Genomic DNA, 20,135 nt, shown 5'->3' with positions numbered 1-20,135 from the left:
CTGTCAAGCACAGCAGTTATTTTTAGACCACTCTTTTTAGAGCGGAGTGGTTTATGGAGTCAAGAGGTCAGTGTAGAGCAAAGATTGACTCAGTCTACAAGACAGCAAGCACACAAAGAGCTGTGAGTAAACTTTCGGTGGTCTTTATTTGTTTTACCCTTTTTTTCCCCTTTCACAAGTAGACTTGAAGATGTTTGAAAGTCTATCTCACTTATAGTAATGGACATCACATGTGACTACTCAGAGTAGTGCAAAATGATAACCATTGTGCAGTTTTACCAGTATTTTATTTGTGGGTAAAAAAATAATCAATAGAAAGAAAATTAACTCATTTTGTGTGTTTTCAACACAGAGGTTGGTTGCTCTCTGTGCAACCGCTAATTGCTTCGGCATGTTTGCTTTGAATTAGGTGGAAAACATTTGATTGCATAGTCAACACTAAAATGGGTAGGTGAAGGGGATTATTTGTGTTGGGCCATGTGTCCATTGCATGCACAGCATAGACAGATCTTTTTGGTAGTTGACATGGGTCATTTTGCAGCTTGGTGATGAAGTGCTAAGCCACAATTTAATGCATACTATACTACCTAACCCAGGGGATTCAAACTTGTTTTACTTGGGGCCCGGCAAAGCTAGCGTCTGGGTGAGGTTGGCCCAGGTTTGTCCAAAGAAACCTCTGAAAAAGATACCACTGTCAAATATCCACTCATCCATTATCTGCACCGCTTATCCACAGTAGGGTCGCGAGGGTGCTGGAGCCCATCCCAGCCATCCTTGGGCAGTGGACAGGTGACACCCTGAATTGGTTGCCAGCCCGTAGCAGGGCACACAGGGACAAACAACTCACTCGCCCAATCACACCTAGGGACAATTTAGACCAGCCAATTAACCTGACATGCATGTTTTTGGAAAGTGGGAGGAAACCGGAGTGCCCGGAGAAAACCCACACAGGCACGGGGAGAACATGCAAAATCCACCAACCGAGGTTCGATCTCATGACCTCAGAACTGTGCCCCACACGCGCTAACCACTGCGCCGACGTGCGGCCTGTCAAATATCGTTTAGAATATTTGCTCTACAGAATAAAACATATAATGAATTAGTATTCAAATAAATATATCAAACAGTCAGAAATGAACCCATAATTCGGGAGGGCTGCACTTTCATTAAAGAGACTGTCACAGCTTTGTGTGGTGCTACCAAAAAACAAATGCTAAAAAGCACAAGGAAGAATAAAAACAACAGAGACTCAAGGTGACCAAACTGCACCATTTTACTTCTCATTTTCTGGTTTAAGCTTTTGCAAGGTTTCGGGGTTTTGGGGGATACCCGTAGCAGTATGATAGAGCAACATTATCTAAGCTCCCTCTCAGTGAGGCTAATGTTATGTGAAATGAATGCAAATTTCGCGTATTTTAAAATATTCACGTTTACCATAGTTCATATATTTTTGCTTATTTTTAAGTGAATAGTATTTTTTTTTATGATTTTTAGATGCGGCGCTTGATCATACACACTGTGCCTTTAAACATTCATATTAAGGCAGGGGCCTCAAAGTATCATTCCAGGGTAGGACCTAAACATTGGAACAAAATACTAAAACTTGAATTAGCAGTTTATTGGAGATGTCACTGAATAACTCACTTCACTAAGACTCGGTTCCCCTTTCCAGAACCGTTTGTTGTTATTAAAGTCAAAACACAATCAAAAACATAATCTAGACACCCTAGCTCTGCAATCAGCTCTTTGGCGCCGCCCTAGTGCCTCACTAGAGCTTTTCCAAAACTGATTACAAATGGCAAAAGAAGAGGGAGGAAAATATATATTTTACAAATAAATAGATAAATAAATAATGTTTGTACTCAGCAGGTCTTGACTTTTTGACTTTTTGGGAACGCAACTTTCGCAAAGAACAAGGGATCGGAGTGAGGACGGCACAGTAATCATTTATGAATGAATGATTAAATTTAAGTGATGAAACCAGATAGCATAATGTTCAGTCATGTTCTACAAAATGAATTATTTCAATTTAAATGTATTTATTTATTTTGTACGCAACCGTAGCTCTTATTGTAGTTTTCACTCCATGTCCCTTATAGTCCAGTGCGCCCTGTATATGTCATGATTACTGATGTGATTCAATTGTGCCCGCTCATTTGACGCCAACCGCCGCAGGTTCTGATTGGCTCCCTGTCACTATTTGAACCCAGTCCTATCTGTCCCTTGTTGTCAGTCCGTCTGCAATTCCTGTTTATACAAGGCAAGCCTTTTTCAACCCTGACTCCCGCGTGTTACGTTTTTGCTCCCGTTTGTCACTGGCTATAACCTGTTTTGATCCCGACCACGTCTGCTCTCCCGTCACGGCTTACAGCCCATTTTTGATCCCGACTACGTCTACTTTCCTGTCCTGGCTTACGACTCGTTTCCGACCACGCGTTTGCTTTCCCTGTCCCGGCTACCGACCTGTTTTTCCGTCCCTGACATTGCCATCGCTCGCTACGGAAGATCCACTTTCGTATTTGAATCACAATCCGAGTTGTATTCTAAATCTTTATTTTATTATTCAGCACAAGGATACTGCTGGAAATGTGAATTTCCCTACGGGGATGAATAAAGTATCTATCTGTCTTTCTATCTATCTTCTTCATGTTGATATTAGAGCTCTTCTCTCTCTCACCCAACACCCTCGCAAGTTTATGCTGGAGTTTTAGAGCCTCTCCCTACATGGCTCGCTGCTGCATACTGCCTGCCAGGCAGAAGAAAGGGCCAGATCGATGCGCGGAGCCCAACCTGAAGCTAAAAGCGACAGGACAAACGCGGAATGTAATTTTATTTTTCAACTACAGTAAAGGACAGTGCCAGGTGTCGTTTGTGTGGTAAAGTGGTCTGCTACTGTGGCAATACTACACATTTTTACAAACACATGGAAAAAAATCCTTATCGTGAAAAGACCAACAATCTGCAACCAAAAAGTTTAAACATTTTCTTCTGACTGAATAAAAACCTGTAACTTCTTTATCACTATTGAGACTCAATGAGAGAGAATTGACACATTTGCAGTACGGACTCTATTTGTGAAATATATTGTAATATGACGTATTTTAGTCTCGAATTGACATTGTTGTACAGTATTTGTATTTTCGTTACGTTGCAATACTAAAACTCCCGGTATTGACCACCCCTGATGCTTACACACTAAACTCAAACTTCTCATGTTCACTCTGCAAAAACAAGAATTGTGATCATTTCAAGCTCGCATGAATATCAAGGAGTAAGCTTGGTTCTGCAGGGAGAGCAGAGAGAGTTGAAGGAATGCGTTGTAAAAACCCCTTTAGCACATCTGGATAGAATTCATGACAGTGCATTGAGCACTGTGTTCACTGTTCAAGAAACTTTTACTACTCCCCCTTTGACTTCCCCCATCATACCGAATAAGCATTTTTCTTAAAAGCATTATGAACACTCGTGCATGGTTTATAGTACTTTTATTCAAATATTAACTACATGTAAAAAATGAAGGAGTTTCAAGATTTAAAAAAGGCAGCCAATGGAGTTCAAGCGATATCCAGAGAAGTTAATGTTTTAGCCCAGGGGTGGGCAAAGTACAGCCTGCGGGCCACATGCGTTCCACCGGGCTTTTTAATTGCCTGCCGAATGAAAATGATCAAAATGTAATGAATTTTGGGGTCCCAACTTTCTCCCAATTACCTTTTGCATGTCTACTACAAATATACTACTGCAGAAATACTACCAAATAAATAACTAAATATCAAATGTATTGCTTAAAAACAGGGACCTTATATATGATTTAAATATTATTCTGAAAATAAATAAATATGACGGAAATACTACAAAAATATGATGAAGGTAATACTTGAATACAAATACACTACTACAGAAACACAACAAAATACTACCAAATAACTACAACACTAAATAGTGCATAAAAACAAACATTGTAATACAATTTTGCTTTAATTCTGAAAAGAATAAATACAGGTCAAAATACTACGAAAATACTGTTACTGTAATACTTTAATACAAATACACTACTACAAAAATAACACAAAAGAGATACTAAATAAATTCAACACAAAATTCTACAGAATCGACATAGTAATACTTTAATACAGAAGTACTACTATAGAGACGATGCAAAAATACAACTATATTAATCCTACAAAAATACTACAGAAATACTACAAAAAGAATACTATGGAAACACTCCAATAATACTGCAGAAATACCTCAAAATCCTACTACAGAAATAATGTACTACAAAACTGCAACTACAGTAATATTACAAAAATACCACAGAAATACTCCAAAATACTACTAAATAAATACTACCAAAGTCGTAGCTTGTTACTTCATTTTTTGTTCTTGCTTTTTTGTTTGTTTTTTAAAATCTTCTCATTTATTTGTTTCTTCGTTAGTTGATTTTTTTCCTAACTTTTTCTCTCTTTTTTCCCTTTTTTTTTTTCTTATTCTGTTTCCTTTTTTTTCTTAATTTCTGACACACAATCAACCCCCCACCCTCTCCCCTTCTTTTTTAACACATTTCATGCATAATGTTACACAATAATTGGTAATATATAGATTAAAGCATAAAAGAGCAGTTTGGGAACCAAAAGAGCGGGCTCTTATTTAGATGGCCGAGCCGAAAAAGCCAGTTCTTTCAAAAGAACCAGAATTCCCAATAATACTATTCAAACACTTGGCAGGCTTTCAGTGGAAACGGCAACAAACGAGCAGAACAATGTTCTAATTACACACGCTTTAAACGTGTACTTATCACAAAAACGCTTTCCAAAGCACAGAAAATGACTTTTAAAGTAAAGCTCTTACGTTGCTGCCGCGGAAACGTGTCCACTCCTTGTCCGTTGGTCTCCTAAATGCATTTGTATGCATTTGTCCAGGCAGCAGAAATCTGGATGAAAATAGAATCGCACTCGAAAAGAAACCTGCACATGGGCAAATATTTGAAAGCAGCCAGTTAATGCTTGGGGAAAAAGTGGAAATGTCAGCTCAGTGATTCTTCATCTTGTGCTGCCGGCTTGCTTTTGCGCCAAAGCGCTGCTGCCGTGCACACTGACACAACCAGAATGCCTCCACATCCAAACTGGAGGCGCACTAAAGGTGGGTGCTTCGTGAATGAAATGACTCTATGAGCTGGCTCTTAGAAAATAACGACTAGAGCCGGCTACTTTGAGTATCTCTTTCTCTCTCTCCCCCCTCCCTCTCTCTGTCTTTCTCTCTGTCTTTCTCTCTGTCTTTCTCTCTCTCTCTCTCCCTCCCTCTCTCTGTCTTTCTCTCTGTCTCTCTCTCTCTCTCTCTCTCTCTCTCTCTCTCTTGCTCTTTCTATCCTGCTTTTTCTCTCATTTTCTCACTCCATTTTTCTGTTGCTCTCTTGCTCTGTGACTCCTTTTCTCTTTCTCTCAGGTTCTCCCTATTTCTCTCTATTTGTTTCACTCTCTTTCTCTCTCCATTTCTCTCTCTCTCTCTCTCTCTCTCTCTCTGTGTATTTTCTCTCTCTCTCTCTCTCTCTCTCTCTCTCTCTCGCTTTCTCTCTCTCTCTCTCTCTCTCGTTCTGTCTCCCTCTCTCTCTCTCTCTCTCACTTGCCCTCTTGCTGTCCTGCTCTCTTGCTCTCTTACTCGCTTGCTCTTTGTCTACTTTTCTCTTTCTCTCATTTGCTCTCTAACCTGTCTCGCTTTCACTAATTTTTTCTCATTCTCTCATCTCTCTTTCTTTATCTTTATCATCCATTTCCTTTCTTTTTTGCTCTCCCTCTCGTTTTATCTCCTTCGCTTCTGTCTCATTTTCTCTATGTCTTTTTCTCACTTTCTCCCTTCTCTTCTCCTTTCTGTTTTACTCCCTTTCTCTCTCTTTTTCAATCCCCTTCTGTTGCTGTCCCTCTTATTGTTCTCTCTTTTTTCTTTCTCCCTATCTTTCTATTTGTCTCTCACTCTCTTTCTCTACCCCTTTCTCTCTCCCTTTTTCTCTCTCTCCGTGTATATCACCCTCTATCTCTCTCTCAATCCCTCTCTCCTTCTCGTTCTTGTCCTCTCTTCCTTTCTCTCTCTCTCTCCCCCTCTCCCTTTCTCTTTCTGTCTTTCTTTATACCCCCATCCCACCGCCTCTTTCTTTCTGCCTCTTAAAGGCACTTGTCACTGGTCAATATAAGTGTTTATATCTGTGTTGCAATTTAATTGAGGTATAAGTTCACTCTAGATTGAAAAAAAAAATGCTTTTAGCAGCATAAAGCATTTTATAAAATGATTATTAATAAAATTATTAAAATTATATCATAAAAAACTGAAAAATGGTCTGTGAGCAGAAAGAGCCACTTCTCTAAAAAGAACCGAAATTCCAACCACTGAGGTCTACAGACCTTGCACACACAGGCACGCACGCACGGTCACAAATTCAGCTGTGGAAAAGTTCTTTTTTTTTTTTTTTTTTCATTCACAGAACAGCTGACAGTCGGAAGAGGTTTTTTCTCCACGCGCTGTACGTACACTGTGTTTTTAGCTGCAGGCGGTGGGTTGCGCTATGTGCCTTGACTTGCATTGATGGGACAACATTCAGTCCAGTACAACTTCTAGCTACCAGCTGCTGGTGTTGAATTACATCAAGCTTGGCCTTGTGACTTCATCGATAGAATTTGCCACACGTGTGCAGAAAACAGTGCGCCACAACTCTATTCGTTGATTCACACAGTATGAGAGTGTCACGTTCGTACTGTACAATGTTGTCAGTTGCATTTTAGAAGTAATTCAGTTTGCCTCAAAGGGTTGCGCGTTACCCTTAAATTAACTGTCTAGTTAAAAAAAATGCTTGTCCTGCATGTATTGGAGTAACTATGCTCAATTACAGGTAAGTCCAATCACTTGGGTCATTATCAAGCTTTAAATTTGCATCACCTAAGTTAAGTTAGAGTAATCTCCAAAACATGCAGGACATGCGTCTCTTAAGGACCGGGTTGGCCACACCTGCCCGAAAGGCTTCTTTAAAACAGCCACATAATAAATGAAAAATAAAAAAACGTGTACACCCACCCAGGCAGGGAACCCTTCGAATTTCTTGGCTTTTGCAATCTTAAGAGTAATAAACAAACCATTGGCAGAGAGACTCTATATCCATTTTGTCTCTGGGCTTCAAACCAGAGGTAAGATGGGGCCTAAACAGGCCAACCTGGGTTCCAAAGCCCGACAAGCCCGAGCTCAACCAATTAATTTGGTTTGCAGGACCGAGCCAAACCCCAAATGTCACATTTTTTTTGTGAGGACTCGGGATGAGGAGAGGTGAATTAGACCAGCCACAGCCACGCTACCAGTTCTGTAGGTCAGGCGGCGGCGGCTGCCGCCAAGCGTGGTCTGTGCGCGAAAGGGGGACAGATCTTCCATGAAACTGTCATGATTACAGAATAAGAGCACCTGTGACTGCTTAATTAGCCCCAACAGCCTGGACAGCTGATTGGCTGATGCACTCTTATTAAACCTCCGGCTTTCAAGAGGAAGCCGTCAGATCGTTATGCGAACTGTTGCCACCAGCTCAGTAAGCCCTTACGTCCGACTCTGTTCCTGCCCTGCTTTTCTCTGCCTGATCTTCGTTGCCAACCTGTTTCCGGACCTGACTTTGCCCCGTCCTGCCTGCCTGTTACCTGATCTGTTTTGCCCCTTTACCCGCCTGCCTCCTGTTGTCGACCTCGTTTCCGAGCTTGACACGCCTTTGCTCTCCAGTCCCGGCCAGCGACTTGTAATTCTCGCCTGTATCCGATTCTTCTCGCTAGACCCGGAAGTGCCACTTCCACACCGCCCGCTCCTCTTGTCCATCAGCCATTGGATCGTGGAAGCAAGCCCTGCTCTCCCGCTTTATAAATAAAAACTGAGAAAACGAGCGCTATTGGGTCCTGTGTCCGTTTCTGGTCTGTGACAGAAACAAAATGTAATTTTAACAAGACTGTATAAACATTTACATATTTTGGATTTCTATGTCTGCAGATGTTACATAAACCGACAATTTTCCATCATTGATGTATTTTTTTAAGAGGGACGATTTGAAGGCTGACCTTCATTTTGACGGGTTGAAAATTGGACCATAGACCACAGGAGCAGTACATCCTTCAGAATCTACCGTGAGGCAGATAGACAAAGAAGAATAATGACAGGTGGAAAATTTAAAAAAAAAGTCAGCGAGAGAGAAACTCAGCCTGACCCAAACGTAATCACTGAGATCATAGGCCTGGGCTCAGGTTTTTTAAGATTTTGGCTATGCTTCAAACCACTCAAAGATCCACTTTATGGGTATTTTTTTGTATTTCTTATTTATTTCTTTTTACAAACATGTTACAACAAACAATCCGTCCTGAAATTAAGAAATCACCTGATAAGAAAAAAGAGATGACAGGCTGAAGCCAAAGGCCATTAAGAGACCCGCCCCCATCTGTGGTACTGTCCTATGCTGACTGTACCTTGAAGTTGGTCCGGCGCTTCGGTCAAGAAAGATGTTGAATGAAGATCGAGAGAGAATGCAGCCTTGCCTCACACCAACTGTGGTTTGAAACCGTGCTCCGATGATGCCATTCATCAGGACCGCTCTGTTAGCATTAGCATCCAGCTGTTCAATGGTCTGAAATAGTTTGCTAGTTTACTAGTTCTTCTGCATGGTGGCCGACAAGTCGGCTTGCCATACTCCGTCAAACCCTTTCTTGAATTCTACCAATACATCAATGGTTATACGGGCACAATAATGGATTTATTTTTCTTGCAGTATGTTGCTATGCTGTGCCTTGGTTTTGACTGGGAAGTGTGGCTGGCCTTGTCCCAAATACCGTACGTATTCAGACCTGGATACCATGCGCAGGTTCGGGGGCAGATTATATTTTTACGACATTTTTATGACATTTACAGAACATTTACAGAGGCTTGTAAATGTTGGAAATATGGAATCTTTCTACAACACTTGGCCTGAGTGAGACGAAAGTCAGTCGTGAAGGTGAACTGGGAAAAAAGACAAACCAGGTAAATAAAAGGAGAGACGGCTCGTCAGGTAGTTTGGAATGAAAGTTGAAATGTTGTGAGCAGGGCAAGGTGGTTAGCGCGCAGCCTTATGGTGCAGAGGTTCAGGGTTCAAGTCCAGCTACTGCAGCCTCCCGTGTGGAGTTTGCATGTTCTCCCAGTGTTTCCGTGGGTTTTCGCCCGGCAACCAGGTTTCCTCCCACATTCCAAAGACATGCATGTCAGGTTAATTGGTCGTTCCAAATGGTCCCTAGGTGTGGATGAGCGAGTGTGTTGTCTTTCTCTGTGTCCCCTGCAATTGGGTGGCAACCAGTTCAGGGTGTCCCCTGCCCACTGCTAGATGATTGCTGGGATGGGCTCCAGCACCCCATCCTCTTTTCTCTTTTGAATGAATTGACTCATGTACTATTGCAAAGGTTGTACGGCCTACAAACGTCGTTTGTTCTTACAATTCTTTCACAAGATATCCATTTCTTTTTATTTCCTGATATATTTTGTCGCATATTATTAACATTTTGGGGGGCTTATTTAGTCGGTTGTAAGATACAGAACTGTACTTAATCACATTTTTAGTGGAAGTACAATGTTGGCAACAAGATTCACTTGATATAATTGGAAATTATTTGAATGCAACACAAACTTTTTCTCCTTTTTTCCGTGTTTTTTTCTACTTTTTTTGAAATTCCTTTAGAAAGAATTGTGTCATCGTGTTTATTTTTTCCGAGCTGTTACTTTTTTTCTTTTTGTTCTCTATTTACTTTTTTCCTACATTTCTTTCTTTTCTTTTTTTCTGGCTTTTTTCTAAATGTTTCCTTCTTTTTTTTCTCTTCCTTTTGTTTCTTTTGTTCTCAGCTTTTCACTACTTTTTTATTTTGGTATTTTCTATTCCCCCTTCTTTGAAGTCATTTTGTGCATAATTTTACATAATATTTGGTCATGTTGGGATTAAAGAAGCAAAAACAACCTGAAGAGCCGTTTAGGACCCGAAAGAGCCGGTTCCTTTAAGTGAGCCGAGCCGAAGAAGTCAGTTCTCGACAAACTCTACTAACTTTACTCAACTTCGTTCTACTTCGACTCGACTTCAAAATACCGCATTTAGGACACAACGTCAGGAGAACCCGTGTATTTTTACCTTCATGCACTGTAACTTTGACTTAAGTCGCTTCTTAATTAGTAATTTTGAGCCTTCATTTTTGTGCGCTGGCTAGATTTTCTTGTGCGCTGAGAATGTGCGAGCAGTGTGCAATTGCGCACGCGCGCAGCTTAGAGGGGACGCTGGTTCCAGGAACGCATTCTTTTTTAACATTTCAGTCCTAAAACTGGTTGTAAGGGGCATGGAGGAGCAAAATTTGCCATCATCATACGTGTCAACCTGTACGGTTTTGCCGTACAGAGTACGTTTATTATGCATTTTAAGACATGTACGACGTACAAGAAAATCTGTACGGAAAAACGCAAATTTGTCAATTATGGGTATTATCCGGTAAACACCGTCAATCACGAAACGGCAAATCAATCAAGGTTAACTAGTTTGCCGCGGTACCCTCTATCTCAGTATAGTTGTTTTTGTTGCAAAAGAAGCGGTGGTTTGATGCTACTGTGCGCATGCGTCTGCCACCTGAGGATTTCCCATCATGCATCATTCCGAAAAAAATAATAATTTGTATTTGGTAAGGGAAAATACTACAGTTTGTACAGGCATGGGGCCGTGGAGGTTGACAGGTATGCATCATACCTCACATCTGTATGATTGGTTAAGTGATCCCCATTTTAAGATCTGGCATGCCACCTTCCCCTAGAGGGCGCCAACCGGGGTGGAGCAAGACACACCTGTACTAATTATCCAAAGACTTTATATTCTCTGCTCGGACAGCACACTGGGTCAGGTCATTGGTTTTGTTTGGAGATGTTATTAGTTTTGAAAGCCCTTGTTTCTTTGTTACTTTATTCCTTGTATCACCATTTCCGGTTTGGTGTTTTCTTCTGGTTTGGGTACTGTCAGGTTTTACTTTGTTTGGACATGTTATTTGTTTAGTGCCCCCTTGTTTCTTTGTTATTTTATTCTTGGTTTTGTTCTTGAATACCAGCCTTATTTTGAGCACTCTTGCCTCATTACCTACTTCCCTTCACTTGGGTCCACTCTCAAAAACTTACACCCTATTCTGTCAAGGTAGGTGTAATGCAGCTTTACATACATGTAACATGGAGGGATTGAAATTCAAAATCAGGTTGACAAGTCACACCACTTGCAGAACGGCGGCATGCAATTATTCTGTGCCTCATCACATTTCCTTTTTGTGTGCATTTCACCTGCTCAGTCATTTTGCTGAGCCAGGAGTGATTGGGCAACAGCTGGGAGGGAGCTCAACAGATGGTGGAATAGGCTGCACTCAACAGGAGAGACAATGTTCCGTATTTGAGTATGTGTGTGAGTGTTTATGCGACGATGTGCTTTCGCAGAGCTTAGGCAGCCATGGGAAAACAGTAAGAGGGGCCAGGGGAGTCCAGGGTGAAGTGGCTGTTTGGGCTGAGAGGAAATTGGGAAGTGTGTGCAGAAAGTGAAAGTTCCTTCAGGGAGTAGGCGGGGTGAGGAATTGTCGAGGGAAGGAACAAACGTTTCCCGGGGAGGCACTGCCTGGTGTTTAGCTCCTCATTTTGTTTTTGGCACACTCTTCTTGACACATTCACCAGCTTTGCCACTTGAGACAGTCGCTTCATGGTCCGTTTAAGAAAATTCCAGACACTGTTTGTACCGGATTCTTTTTTCCAAACACATACTGATTTTTTTCATGAATGTTTTCCTTTTTCTTTTTATACATATATGTAAATGATTACTGGCAAATTGGAACTATAAGGCGTTCCTGATAATAAGCTGCACCCAGTACAATTTCAAAGGAAAACTATTTTGTACATACATAAGCCGCACCTGTTCATAAGTTGCATGCGCGCACATTGAAACATGAGATATTTAGAACAGTACAGACGATGGTCATTCGTAAGTTGAATTTTTTTGCAAGTTGCTTCAGTACTATATTTTGCATGTTTAAGGTTCATACAAATGTGTTTACGGCTTGTATAAGTAACCTGTATTGTTTTGTACTAAAAAAATACAAATTTCATCGAATAATATGCTCTATAAAGATGAATAAAGTTAAGTTTAACTTACTTGTGGATTCTGAGCTTTAGTGGTTAGGCGACTTCCTCCTCCATGGTAGAAAGTGGCCGAAAGAGAGCGATCCAACCATCTTCTCAACCACATCAAGCTTTCTTATTCCACTTTAATTTCCAAAGAAAAGGCTCGCCTCTCCTTTACATTTTACACCAACCATATTGAATGGATGCACGAGATATCAAACAAGACAAATGTCAAAGTTCTTAGCGTGCTAGAGATACATTACACAGATTATGTTTACACACGAACGAGGAAAAGGTAGCGGATTTCTTCTTCGGGGTGGATGCTGAGTGACTTCTCACAGCGCCACACACCAGTAGCAGCGAAAAGAAGCACTACAGTGCCTTCCAGTACTCGGAAAAAGGTGCACACTATACAAAATCTAACTTACAGCAATGTTCGGATATTTTTCGACATCCGGAAAAAAATGTTCGTATCTACCGTTTTACATATGTCCAATAGTTGTAAGTAGGGGAGCGTCTGTACACAGAAAGAGTTTGGATAGTATACCGTAACTTAACCCCTTAACGTTCTTACAACACGCTTTTGATAAATAAATGCCTGACTATACAATGTCACAAGAGACTGAAATACATCATGCTGCAAGCTTCAACTCTTGGGATTCAAGATATGATGACCATTTCAAACTATACTCATGAGAGAAACATCATGATGAGTCTGAAACAAGATACCCTGAAACTATAAAGCCGAGGTAACTCACCAATATGTCCACTGACCGACTTCTTTGAATGTCCGCAAAAATGGCTTTGTTACATCAAGGACAATGCATAGAATCCACCGTGTAAAATATTTACTCCAAAACACACAAATATGCCAACAGATTAATAAGAATCCACCTTAAACAATGCTCCTTCGTTGGACGTTGCTTACAAATAAACACTCGTAAAATGATTCCCAATATGGTAGTTAGCCCTCCCCCTTCAATTGACACCTTTTCCATGATGAGGGTCTTTTCATGCAAGCTTTTCTAATGCACAAAGCGCAAAGTTACATTAACACATATCCTCAACACTTATATTCCACCTTTCTCACTCTTACCTTTACTGCTCGGCGCCCCTGGTGGCCGTTAGAAAAATGCATAAATTAGCTGCATCATTGCATAAACCGCAGGGTTGAAAGCTTGGGGGAAAAGTCACGGCTTACAATTCCCTTTATCTGCTAATCCTTTTTCACAAACATGTACAGCAGGGGTCTCGAACCTGCAATCTGTGTTTAAAATAAAAATACAGCTACAACCCTTTATGGTCATTTATTGTCACTTGAAATTAATGATATTGTATAAACATATCTATGCATCCCAGTATTTACTTCTTTCTGAAGGTAAAGTCAAGTCAAATTTATTTATATAGCCCTTAATCACAAAAATGTGTCAAAGGACTGCACAGGATTACAATGACACAATTACCTGATCTTAAACCAACATGCGGGCAAGGACCAACTCAAAACCTCAGCGTGAGGAAAAAGAGAAACCTTGAGAAGGGACCTCACAAGTGGTAATCCCCCTTTCAGGAGGACCAGGGTGAATTACATTTAGCATTACAGTACACAAACATAGTAAACACTAGGTAACATGTTGAAAATTTGTCCGGAAAGTGCATGACAGCAACGACGCCCCCAGCCTGTAAACTAGTCCAGAAAGTCTATGACGGCCACGACGCAGCTTCCCATCTCTGCCAGCTGGTAAAAGCAGGGGTTGACATGCTTCAGGTCAGACGCTGGTCTGCTGACTCGTCTCAAATCGTCCTTTTCCTTCGTATCAGCCAGGCAGGCAGTCAGAAAAAGACAGGACAAAACAGAATATGAGGTGTGTATCAATCATAAGCTTTGGAATAGAAGTGTGTCTTAAGCCTCAATTTAATAACTTCCGTTGGGGTTGCAGATGAGTAAAATGAACAGACCTTTTAATGCATTTGTTTTTCCTTTTCCTGTCTTTTTGGCTCCACCTAACCTTGCACATTTCTGCCCTCTATCGTACCTGACTCGTATCATTTGCTCTGTTTTGTTACACTACAGAAAACATGAATAATGGTTGGCCAAACCAACTTAAAATTTGGGAGGGGGAAATTCCCCCAGATGGTAAAACTCACCTAAATTGTTGCGCTGAATGTGGCAAAATAGCTGACTAAAGGGTGAATGCACGAGTAAGGTTAGATAGTCCAAGTGACCGATATATTTTATTTTTCTCACTTAGCCAGCCCAATGTCCAGGTTGACATGACCTGGCCCTTTGGGATATCTCCCATTCTTCCTGATTACCCACTCCAACATTGTACACAGCTAAGGTTAGTTAGTGTATTGCCAATATGAGGTGTCTCCCCCTGTCAACGCAACAACGCTCGGGCTACCTGTTACCATCAAGCTACAAAGAACTGGTAAACATTCAGACTTTTATAAGCATTTGGATCAGCACCGGTGTATGGGGATACTCCATTTACAATATAGTAGTACAGACCAAGTGGACTGAAGTCAGGCAGACTGAACGATTTGGTTAGATCTGTGAGTATGTCAGGAGGAAGAAGGTATGGGTTGGTTGCTAGCTCTGCTATCCCCAGTTTCTCTAAATACCGCTCTTTGTGCTTTTCGACAAGGTGATCCCCTCATCCCAGAGCTACACAATATTTGTCTGACCATATTGCCAATGGTTTTGAAAAGTATAGCTTTTATTGTTGTTATTGTCTACTGTTTACTTGCCTCACCCATGGGAATACTCTTTACTATGGTTTATTGCTGTCTGTCTTGGCGTCGACACATGGTCAGGTTACGTGTGTGCAAAGCAGACATGGGGACTTGAGACTTAGTGACTTGGACTCGAGTCGACTCGAGTCGCTGTTTTTATGACTTGTGACTTGACTTGGACTTGGCAATCTAAGACTCGGGACTTGACTTGACTTGAGCCACGATGACTTGAATGACTTGCGTGTTCATATATATATATATATTTCATTATTTAAATAATGTTGACAATTACAGTACGGGATGCGGGCTGAGAAACGCTCTCATGTCACGCCCACTCTGCCCATGCGCCACACACCTCCACGGCAACCACCTGAAGTCAGCATGTCTGCTCCGAGGGTAGTAACTTTTGGCTTCAAAAACTTCTGTGAAGAAGGTAAACGGCGAACAGCGCAGTGCAAATTTTGCAACGGGAAAATTTCGGACAGCCAGACCACCACCTCAAATTTCATCCGACATTTGAAGAGCCATTCTGCCCAGTAAGTGTTTGTCAGTGTTAATATCTGTTTGTCAATGTGTTAATATCTGGTGAGTTGGATGTTGGCTAATGTCTGTGAATATTGTCATTCACCCAGGTCATTTTATCCATACAGTTTAGTTGTAGGCAACTGGACTTCTAATTTGAGCTTGAGGAACTTCCATGAGGAACATCTACAGCTCAATCTCTAAAAAGTCCAGTTGCTTACTCTTTGGTTGTTAGCTAAGAGTGAGCGGCAGGGCGATTTAGCCGCTGCACAGGGGGGTTTCAGTTTATCATTGTGACATTCTTATGCAGAGACGAGAGGTTATCGTAACCTGCGTCAATGATGCTTCATTCATTTACTTTTATAAACATTGCAGTATGTTTGAGTAAAACGAATGCATTTGTGCTCATAGTGCCTCGTCTATCCTACAACGGGTAACGCAAAAGACAAGCCAGGCATATTGAGCTAGGAGCTACGGATAAACGGGCTGTCTAATTGAGAAAATAGGGTAGGCTAAGCGGTGAAGTTGAGAAGGACACGTGCACTGTACATGATCAAAAATCAGGGATGTGATTTGACCAAAGTGAAATTATCTGAAAATTAGGCGGGGGTCTGGGGGCCGCGGGCACCCAGCTAGGTCCAGGGCAGTGCCCTGGTGGGGGGAGAAGTGGGGCGAAGCCCCCCGGAGGTCATGGGTTTTCCGTGTTTTTAAGTACTTTCAATGCACTCAGATGACAAAGAAATAGACAAAACAACAGCATACATTTTCAATGTATTTTGAACTATCCCATATAAAATTACAGTTTAAGTCAACTCAAAATCAGTCACATTAAAAAACATTGGACTGCCTTTGCTATTAAAAACTATCACTGAGAATATCATCATATCTAACTCATGTGATTACTAAGTTAACACATAAATCATGTTGAAGAGTTCAAATTTCATGAACAAATAATTGTATCATGACCAAATGAAAAGTAACTCATATTAGAACATACCATAAATGTCTTTGTTATAGAAGAAGATGTTATCTATAAATGAAAGTACTGTAGTGGGTTGTACATAATTCACCCACGGAACCATTGTTTAGTTAGCGAGTTCCTAGGGGGACTCTTAATTCGGCCGGTTCTAGCCACTCTCGTGTTTGTTTTGTTATCGCCAGTTTAAATGTCATTAAAGCAGCTTTCGTTGGCACCTTTGTTTGACACTCCGCTTACGACTCCCGTCTCTGCTCGCTACATTGGATCACGTCGGGGTCACCAACATTTGTAGATAATTCCTTCTCTAACCAGTCCGATCGAAACTTGTTTTTTTACGATCTTAGCAATTTCTTTAACTCGCGGAGCATCTTTGCGTTCGATCTCGGACATCTTTCTTTAAACACTCGGCAAAAACGTGTGAGAAATGAACAATGGCATACTCCTACGCCTTTATAAGGAGCGCGTTTATTGGTCAACACGGAGACTTCAACCAATCGCAAGTACGTTTCATTTCAGTTACGGAAACACTAAAATGGAACGCTGTCGAGACGAAATCGTTTTTTTTACCATTTAAAAGAATCGGAAATTTTAAAATTTTATTTTTGGAGCGAAAGCGGAATTCCGCGAATTAGCGGAAAAATCACATCCCTGAAAAATGTGTCTTTGCCTTAATGTTATAGTCTCAATCTGCATATAATTTGGAAGTGTTGGCAAAAGGGCACCTTCCACGATTGGGGAGAGTGTGGGGTTGGCGGCAGCTGCAGGGGGATCCGCTCTTTTTCACAGGCATGCTGATCGTACATAGTCAAGTCAAAGTCAGTTTTATTTGCCAGTTCCTTCAAATGTACTTGACATAAAACGGAATCGAAATTACGTTCCACACTGTCCTATGCGTAGACATTGACAACAATAAAGTGCAATAAAAGTGCAACAATAAAGCCTGGCTATCGCGACTATTAATAAACTGTGATAAACGTGTGATAAACTCATCACACGAGTTTAGTCTGGCCAACCATCCGAGAGGCTGCGTTGATCAAATGCCTCTGTGTACTACTGGACTATGCTACAACCAATCAGACTACAACGTCATCACGCTAAAACCGCCTCAATCGTGCAGGCTAGATCAAAAGTTATGCCAGTAGTCTCCAAATCAAATAGTGACAATAATGTTAATCCAATCTTATAATTAAGACCACTAAGTCGACAATTATGGAAGTTTTTTTTGTAGTTTTTTTTTAGTAACTTTTTAGTATAAAAATAAATATTAGCTCATTATTTTCTTTAAAAATTTTGATTTCATGGTTGGAAATGTTAAATAAATTGTTTTATTTATTAACTATCACATGGTTAAGATATACCAGCTTTATGAGCATAAAAAAGTAAAAAAATGTGGTAAAAGCTTCAGTTACAGTTGATTTGATATTAAGTAATATCATCCAGAAGATAGATAAAAAAAAATACAGAAAGTTTCAAACAACTGTTTTTTTAACCATATGTCATGATTTCATGTCTGCCCAACCATACAGGACATCTCATTCTTGTTTTTGCATCTGCTTCACAGATATGCAGAGTATGAAAGGACAAGAAACGCCTGCACTGATACTACACAGCCTGCAATATCACAGTTCATCCAGTCTCGTCCTCTGGAAGCATATTCAGCAAATCATCCCAAACAGAAGTCCATAACCAATGCTATTGTTACAGATCTTGTGATTTGATGTAGCATGCCCCTTTCAATGACGGAAAATAAACATTTCAGGCACTTCATGTCTGTGGTCGACTCCAAATACCAGCCTATCTGCCGCAGAACAATAACTTCAACAATAGAATCACTTGTTGCAGACATGCAAGAAAAGATCAAAGTGATTCTTGCTGGTGTAGACCATGTGTCGGTTACCATAGACATTTGGTCAGATAGGAGGATGCGCGGCTTTTTGGGAGTCACTGGCCATGTCTTAACAACCTCAGAAGGAGTCATGCTGAAGTCATACCTGCTGGCATGCAGCAGATTCAAGGGATCTCACACAGGAGAGCGCATTGCTGAAGCCTTTGATTCCCTGTGTGAGGATTATGGCATTCGGAAAAAACTCGACTTCATAATCTGTGATAATGCTGCGAATATGAAGCGAGCATTTTCAGTCTGTTTTCCGAAGGATCAAGATGACGAAGTAACCGATGATGACAATCTGGATGATGAAGAATTGTGGGAAGACCTCTCCAGAGGTGACTGGGAGACTGTGGACCGCACAATCAACAGAGGAAGCCCTAAACGTCAGCAATGCTTTGCGCATACTCTGCAGTTAGCTGTTGGTGATGGTCTCAAGGATGCACGGATCATGAACAGTTCCTTTGCAAAATGCTCCAAGCTTAGCTCTCTCTTGCATACATCCAGCACCTTTAAAGATGCGTTTGAGGAGAAGTTTGATCAGCGAGGGATACCCGCTGCTGTAAACACACGGTGGAATTCAACTTTCCGACAAGTCAAGGCAGTGCTCTCATTCAGTCACCAGGACTTGTGCAGTGTTGTTCAGAACACGGGACACAGTGAGCTGGTCTTCTCAATTGGGGAGTGGAACTTGATGAAGGAACTTTGTGATGTGCTACAGCCATTTGCAGAGGCCACTGATCTTACTCAGGGAGAGAAGATTGTGACGATTAGCTCTGTCCTCCCCTGTGTATTGTCTCTTAACCACCACTTGGAAAGACTCAAGCCGCAAGTGCGCTTCCTGGGAAGCATGATCCATAGCCTGCAATTCTCTTTGAAGAAACGGTTCCGGGGAATCTTCGTTAATGTGAAGATGTTGTCAGCTGCATCAGGGGAAGAGCTGCCATTTGCAGACCCAGTCTACATCAGGTCAGCTGTCCTGGACCCGGCTTTCTCCATGATGTGGCTTCAGCATGATGTGCTTGTCACCGATGATGTCAAGAATAACATTGTTGACATGGTAAAATTCAGATTCAGATTCAGATTCAGATCTACTTTATTGTCATTCTAGTACACGTGTATACAGAACGAAATGTCGATGGATCTGACTCCCACAGTTTCCCTCAGTGTCCTTCAGTGTACAGATATAATAAAGCTGTATTGTGTTATTTACCATAGTGCCGATAGTGCAAGAAGAGACGCTAACCAGATGTGCAAGATGGGCAGTCAGGTTAACAGGTCAGGTACACAGTACCATTATATTGTAAACAATAACACTGTAGTAATAACACTGTAAGTAACAATAGTCAGTGGATTTTTTTTTTTTAACGTGATGTACACTTAGGCGTGTCACCATTATCAAATTATGGAAATGTAATTCAAAACAGTTATATGAGTATTATAATCCATTTTAGAGATGATTTTGCAAGCGTATCAAACTGTGGATGTTCAATTTTGAATAATGCTCATGAGATCTTACGCTTGCCCTTTTTTTTCTTTGTTTTAATTAGATCTGATTCTACGTGAGGTGCAACCTCACACAACATCCCAGAGTCCTGAATTCCTAGAGGAGGAAAGCGAAAGCCAGCAAGAAGACAGCACTGGCCTATTCTCAGGCTACAAAAAACGCCGCAAGCAGGACCCAACCACCAACCCAGAGACACAACTAAATAACTATTTTTCTCTTTGTTGTGGGCAGCCTTGTCTGTCCTTCTGGGACGCAAACAGGGCTGTCCTCCCTGCCCTTTTTCCTGTTGCAATGAAAGCTTTGTCAGTGCCAGCCTCAAGTTCCCCAGTGGAAAGAGTCTTCAGCCATGGTGG

General features: G+C 41.2%; 2 protein-coding genes across 2 annotated transcripts in view; one reads left to right on the top strand and one right to left on the bottom strand.

Moving 5' to 3' along the window:
* Nucleotides 1-5,101, bottom strand: part of col24a1 (collagen type XXIV alpha 1) — a 152,555-nt gene extending 147,454 nt beyond the window's left edge. Inside the window, exon 1 of the mRNA XM_088349367.1 lies at nucleotides 4,849-5,101. Within this exon, the coding sequence (XP_088205493.1) occupies nucleotides 4,849-4,901 (53 nt within the window). The 5' untranslated portion in view covers nucleotides 4,902-5,101. The remainder of the gene's footprint in view (nucleotides 1-4,848) is intronic.
* A 10,271-nt stretch (nucleotides 5,102-15,372) lies between these two features.
* On the top strand, nucleotides 15,373-19,386 carry LOC148355099 (zinc finger BED domain-containing protein 4-like). Its single transcript, XM_088350203.1, has 2 exons — nucleotides 15,373-15,425; nucleotides 17,952-19,386. The coding sequence occupies exon 2, from the start codon at nucleotides 18,115-18,117 to the stop codon at nucleotides 19,384-19,386; it is 1,272 nt and encodes a 423-aa protein (XP_088206329.1). The 5' UTR covers nucleotides 15,373-15,425; nucleotides 17,952-18,114.
* Nucleotides 19,387-20,135: the final 749 nt, after the last annotated feature.

The sequence above is a fragment of the Urocampus carinirostris genome, chromosome 12 (genome assembly GCF_059441175.1).
Source record: "Urocampus carinirostris isolate Australia breed hairy pipefish chromosome 12, RoL_Ucar_1.0, whole genome shotgun sequence".
Taxonomy (NCBI): domain Eukaryota; kingdom Metazoa; phylum Chordata; class Actinopteri; order Syngnathiformes; family Syngnathidae; genus Urocampus; species Urocampus carinirostris.
This window is presented reverse-complemented; position numbering and strand designations above follow the sequence as displayed.